General features: G+C 47.0%; 1 protein-coding gene across 1 annotated transcript in view; it reads right to left on the bottom strand.

Annotated features, from left to right (window-relative positions):
• The window catches only part of Fer1l5 (fer-1 like family member 5), a 55126-nt gene that overhangs the window by 38146 nt on the left and 10699 nt on the right, over nucleotides 1–6281 (bottom strand). The window contains exons 8-12 of the mRNA XM_005359921.2: nucleotides 5494–5556; nucleotides 4615–4665; nucleotides 2243–2273; nucleotides 506–621; nucleotides 154–274 (exon numbers count right to left, since the gene is read on the bottom strand). Of these exons, the coding sequence (XP_005359978.1) occupies nucleotides 154–274; nucleotides 506–621; nucleotides 2243–2273; nucleotides 4615–4665; nucleotides 5494–5556 (382 nt within the window). The remainder of the gene's footprint in view (nucleotides 1–153; nucleotides 275–505; nucleotides 622–2242; nucleotides 2274–4614; nucleotides 4666–5493; nucleotides 5557–6281) is intronic.

Below are 6281 nucleotides of genomic sequence, written 5' to 3'. Positions count from 1 at the left end.
GAAGAAGAAGAAGAAGAAGAAGAAGAAGAAGAAGAAGAAGAAGAAGAAGAAGAAGAAGAAGAAGAAGAAGAAGAAGAAGAAGAAGAAGAATTAAAAGAAATCTGGTATAGATCCAAGGTGCCCGTTTCCTCCTCCCTGCCCACGGACTCTAACTGAAATGGAGGTCCTCTGCACAGTAGATGAAGAACTGCAAGTACGCCAGGCTGATTGGGACTGCTGCGGACTTGAAGATCCGGACCTGGGTGTCAGCCTCATAGGGCAGCTTTTGATCTACCTGGAGACAGCAGAGAATTGGGCAGGGTCGGTGTCAGAGGCAGGGCAGTCAAGTTCACCCATTTTTGATTTTTCTCAGAATCCCACTTGATGCACAGAGAGTGGACAACCCCTTGGTGACACTCTGCACACAGGAAACATAGACCAATGGCCACTTGGCAGGCTCAGAGCTACCCGAGGAAACAGCCAGGTAAGAAATATTCCTGGGGAATTGGGGGTGGGGCAGCCTCACCAGCGCCTGATCTCCCACCCCGAGGGCATAGATGGTGACTTTCAGGTAGCCTCGTACACCACTGGTGGTCTTATTCCGCTGGCAGAGGCCTAACCATTTCCTCAGAAGTGTGTGACCTGGGGAGGCAGAGCCAAAGTGAGAGGCCCCCCAGTCTCCCTCTCTCTCCCCTGAAAACAGCCTTTGTTTCTCGGGAAAACAGGTCAGGCAATGTCTCACATATTCTGGCTCTCATCTAATAGTAGAGAAGAACAAAAGTCTCCTCTGCCACCAAGCCGTGATGGTACAATCAATCACAAGCCTGCTAATGGGTGCCTCTGGGAAACAGGGATCCACTTTCCTCCCTGGCATCCTGACATTGTGACTGACCAGGCCTGATGCCAGACATCTGGAGGCAAGCCGCTCTCCACCCCTAGATCCGAGCTCAACCCGGTATCTCAGTTATGACCAGCTCACGGTAAGATCCCCCACTTCAATCTCAATCTCTGTAGAATAGTGGTTACAAGAGCTGGGGTGGGCAGGATAAAGAAGAACAGAGAGAGGATTGATAGTGGGTACAGGATGTGGTTGGATAGGAAGAAATAGGTTCTCTATAGCAAAGTAATGATGATGATTGGCAATAATTGTTTATTGCAAAATGATAGGCTATTGAATGTTCTCAATACGAAGAAATGGGAGCAAGCATGAGGCCAGACTGGGGATATAAGATCTTGACTCAACAAACAAAACAAAAATGCCAGCGGATACAGAGACCCAGGGCTGGCCAAGATGCTGAGAGTCCACGACACCGAGGACACAGCCTTAAGACACAGTACCTTTCTAAGCTTCCTTCTAAAGGTCAAAAGACATTGTGGAAGAGGCAGGAAGAGGCCGAAGATAGGGAGATGGGCTGAGAATTGCCACCCACTAGGCACAACACAACCCTTGTTGATCATGAATTCATACCGGTTGTGGTCAGCTGCTCTGAGCCTGTGCAAGGTTGGCCCTATTAACCATCGCTCACAGATTGAGGAGGGGCTCAGCGGTTCCTATCCCTCACTGCTAAACTATTGGCTGTCAACAAACTTGAGAGACGGGGAGCCACTGTCTTTAGCTGTGCACCTACCGCTGAGCCCACCAGGCTCCAGTGGGTAGCTCTATACCCATGGCCACACAGATGGCTCTGGTTAAATTCAGTGGATCACAAAACTATATATATGTGACGGTTGAGTAAGAAAAAAATCAGCAAGCATTACACATGCATGTGCACTTGTGTGTGTGAAAATGTCAAAGAACACACACACACACACATATATATACAAATTAAAGTAAGTATGCTTTTAAAAATCATGGTATGAAACATATGCCTGTGATCCCAAGAGGCAGAGGCTGGTTTATGAGTTCTAGGCTAGCCTGGTTTTCATAGTAAGAGCCAGCCTCAAGAAGAACAACACAACAGGTTTGAAAAACAACAAAGCTGTGGTCTTCTGGTCCTGGCTTAACTCATTAGAAATATAGGTTAGAGTTTCAATAACAATTTAGCATTTTGCCCCCAAAAATGTCTTGAACTGTTCAGAGAAAGATGGTATTAGTAGAAATCATGATAAAATACTCCATAAAGTAGAGTAAATCTTTTCAAGCATGGAAAGTAACTCATATCCTGTGATATCTTCTCTCCATTTACTGGGGGCTCTGGGGGATTTTGACTCCTGGCCTACTTTTTCTCAGAAGGTGCACATTCTTGGAGTAACTGTCACCTACCTGGGGAATGGTAGATAAACCCAATGTCAATCTGAAAAGATAAGAGTAAACTGAAGATTAGTTATAGCTTGTTTTTATTTTCAGACAGGTTTTCACTATGAAGCTCTGGCTGTCCTGAAACTCACTCTGTAGACCAGGTTGGCCTTGAATTCACAGAGATCTGCCTGCCTCTACCTGAGTGCTGGGATTAAAGGTGTGTGCCACCATGCCTGGTAAGCTTGGACCATGCCTTAAAGGCCCAGTCCCCAACCTGCTCCTATGTGGAGGTAGTAGAGACTTTAGGAGTTGGGGCATACTGGGAGGATTTTAGTCATTGGTGAGCACTCTTTTGAAGGAAATTTGGGCAACCCATTCTCTCCCTTTTATATTTCTATTTGCTGAGCCTCTCTCTCTCTCTCTCTCTCTCTCTCTCTCTCTCTCTCTCTCTCTCTCTTTCTCTCTCTCTCTTTCTCTCCATATGTGTGTGTGTGTGTGTGTGTGTGCTGCCACAGGCCCAAAGCAACAGTGCTAACATCTATGACCCTGAATCAAAACGAACCTTTTCTCATGATATGTTGATTATCACAGGCATGTGTTTTAGTGGGGGAAAGTTGTGTAGGACATGCCAACACCAAGATTTGTAATTCCACCTAACCCAGTGGCATACTAGATTAGTGCTTGAGTGTGGACTTAACCTGAACTCTGTCTTTAAAAACAAAAAAACAAACAAACAAACAAAAAACCCTGGCAGGACCATTGTCATCTCTATAGAAGAGGATGCCGAGTTTGAGAGATGTCCTGAAGGCTTAACAGTTACTAAGAGGGGATGCTGTAAACATCTGGAATACACATCTAACACTTCTCTGCCCCTGGTAGGGAAGGGCATCTCCACGCTGGGGGATGAGGATGATCAAGTGGTAGCTGGCAAAGAAACTATAGGTGGCTTTCCTTCCTCCTAGGAGACGGTCTCAGATTGGAGCCTGGTAGTGTGGAACAGGACAAGGGGCCGTGTGAATAGGGCGAGTGCCCAGGTTCCACTGATCAGTAACAAGAGTCTATACATAAGCCTGCTTTCAAACTCATCCACCCTCTTGTGTTAGGTAGGCAAAAACTTCTTAGACAAAAGAAAAAAAAAGCATTAAGCTGGGCTAGGATAATTTTCTAGCTTACACAAGGTCCTGGGTTCAGTTCCCAGCAACACACACACATACACACACACACACACACACACACACACACACACACACACACACACACCATACAGCCCATACAAAACTGACACATTGGACTTTACCAGAATGGCTTTCCTGCTCTTCTATGCCTAGTGTAGGAGATTGACCCAGGGTACTGGGCATGCAAAATAATTCCTTTATTCTGAGCTACATCCCCATCCCTAGACATCATCAAAATAGAAGTTTCTGCTTTTGGGTCATGGCTACATCGTGTGGCTGTCAAAATAGAATTATTGGACTGGCGAGGTGGCTCAGCATGGGAAAAGCGCTTGCTGTGTTCAAAATCCTGAGTACAATAACCAGATCCCAAGGTTGAAAGAAACAGCTTCTAAAAGTTGTCCTCTCTCCTCTACACATGCACCGGGACTTGTGTGCTGTGGCACGGGCACACACACACATACACACAAATAATAAATAACATAAAAATAAAACATCTTGGGTCTCGGGGAATGGCTCAGTTAGTAAAATACTTACTAAACAAACACAAGGACCCAAGTTCAATCCTTACTACCTACATAAAAACTAGGCATGATATTGACCTCCACAAACACACACGCAAGCACACCCATACACATGTGCATAAACACATACACACAAAATAAAAATAAATAAATAAAATTAAATAAAAATACTAAGTTGGGCATGGTGGCTCATGTCCATCATTGCAGCATGGAATGGGTTCCTGGGAAACTGAGGCAGGAGAATTGCCATGAGTTTGAGGCCAGCCTGAACTGCATAGTGAATTCTTGGCCAGTTCTTCACAAGAATATCATTGCCCCCACCTGTCCTCAAAGGCAGCAATCTCTTCGCAGAGTTCTTCAACATCTAGGGTGACCTTTGACTAGTGTCCCTAGTGCTATCGAACTGGGTAGCTCAGCTGGGACACAATCCTTATCTAAACATGACACACTTTAACCCCCACGGTGTCCCCCGCAGATTGTGTACATTACTATTGTGGTTGTTATCGTTAGCATTCCACAGCTGAGGAAGCAAAGGCCAAGAGTAACTTGTCTGAGCATCCCCCCACGCCCCGCCAGGTTGGTAGGCAAATCCAAGTACGGGTCTCTGTGAAAGGCCAAGCACTTTTCCCTAGCCTGGGTCCTGGAGCCCAGAGTGGGTTTCTATGAGTCTTCCCAGCCTCCTCCTTCATCCGGGGCTTACTTGGAATCTTCCAATCTCTGCTTTGGATCTCGATGCTGCAGAGTCCACCACCTGCAAGGAGTTTCCAGAAAGATCTTATCATTCACAATGCCAATTACCCCTGCCCTCTGTGGAAGAGGTGGCAAGGATATAGCTGGCATCTCATGTAGCCCAGGCTGGCCTCAAATTCACCATGTAGCCAATAATGACTCTGGACTTTTGATACTTCTGCCTCCACCTCTTACACTTTGGGGTTCCAGGTGTAGGCCACCACATCCCCCTCACCGAGTGGTTCCTAATAACCAGTGCTTGCATGTCATTGTTCTTAGGGAGTTCTCAGAGGAACCTTGTGAAGTCCATATTTTTAGTTCCATTTCAGTGACGAAGATATTGATCAGAGAGATCAATTTACTTGTCCTGGGTCAGCACAAAACAAGCCGTTGCAATTGACTCTACCACAGATTGTTCTGATTGTTCCCATTGTATCTTGTGTCCAAGAACATGAAAATGCCCTAGGGGAATAGCTACCTAGTTGCCCTCAGCCCTGTGCTGGGTACCTAGAAGGCACTTGATAGACATACATTCACCATGGTTGCTGGTTCCCTCATGGTGGAGGATGGGGGGTGTCACTCTGGTAACAAGAGAATCTGGCTGCTATGTTCACCGTTGGCAGTCTCTAACACTGGTTGGATGGATGGATGGATGGATGGATGGATGGATGGATGGATGGATGGATGAGTTATTTGTCCCATCAAGGGGAATGAAAGTTGGAGATTCCACTTTGGAGACAGAGGAAACAAATTGCCTCACCTCTGAAAACAGTCATTGGGGCCAAAGTGTTTTCTGGGACTGATGCAGGAAAATGGTCCCATTTAGCTGGAGGCCGTTTTGGCTCCTTACCCGGATTAAGATATTCTCCTCAAAGAACTTTGCGGGAACCTCATGAAAATTCTGGAAGAACATCTGGAACAGAGAGATGGGGCAGACAGTTTCTTCCCCGTCTTTATCCAAAGGCCTAGGAAACTTGAAGCTTCAGAACGACAAGCTTCTTCCACTGCCAGCCCCGACCCTCCCACTCACTGTTGGCCCTTTTCGGAGTCTCTCTGCCTGTGACCACCCTCACACTCCTCCAGAACCAGAGGCTCCCTCAGCTCCCATGGGCTGTTCTGCCCAAGTGGGCTCCCCTAGAGAACCTAGCCATTCGAATCCCAGCTAGCTGCTCCAGGGTGGCTACCTGAGCCTTGAGCTCCTTCTAGATTGCCCTGCCGGTCTGCTCCACCCTTCTCTGTGTTAGCGAGAACTCCTTTCTCCTGTCACGCTCCTGCTTACGCCCTCCGTGGTTCTCCAGTGCTATCTGTGGTGGGACCCCAATCTGATTCTACACTCCCCTAAATTGATTTATATTTGCATACGTTGGTGTTTTGCCTGCATAAGGGGGTTGGATCCCCTGGAACTAGAGTTACAGACAGTTGTGAGCTGCCACGTGGGTACTGAGAATTGAACCCAGATCCTCTGGGAGATTAGTCAGTGCTCTTAATTGCTGAGCCATCTCTCCAGCCCTTGCATTGTACACTCCCAACCACACCCTTCATCTACAGTTTGGGGGGGGGGGGAGGGCGGGAAATCAAAGTTGCTTCTTGCTTCCAAGCCTTTGAATTATCTTGCTCCATCCTCTCCATCTTCCTCTG

This window comes from Microtus ochrogaster, linkage group LG2, assembly GCF_000317375.1.
Source record: "Microtus ochrogaster isolate Prairie Vole_2 linkage group LG2, MicOch1.0, whole genome shotgun sequence".
Taxonomy (NCBI): domain Eukaryota; kingdom Metazoa; phylum Chordata; class Mammalia; order Rodentia; family Cricetidae; genus Microtus; species Microtus ochrogaster.
The sequence above is the reverse complement of the archived record's forward strand: the minus strand, read 5'-3'. Positions and strand labels throughout refer to the sequence as shown.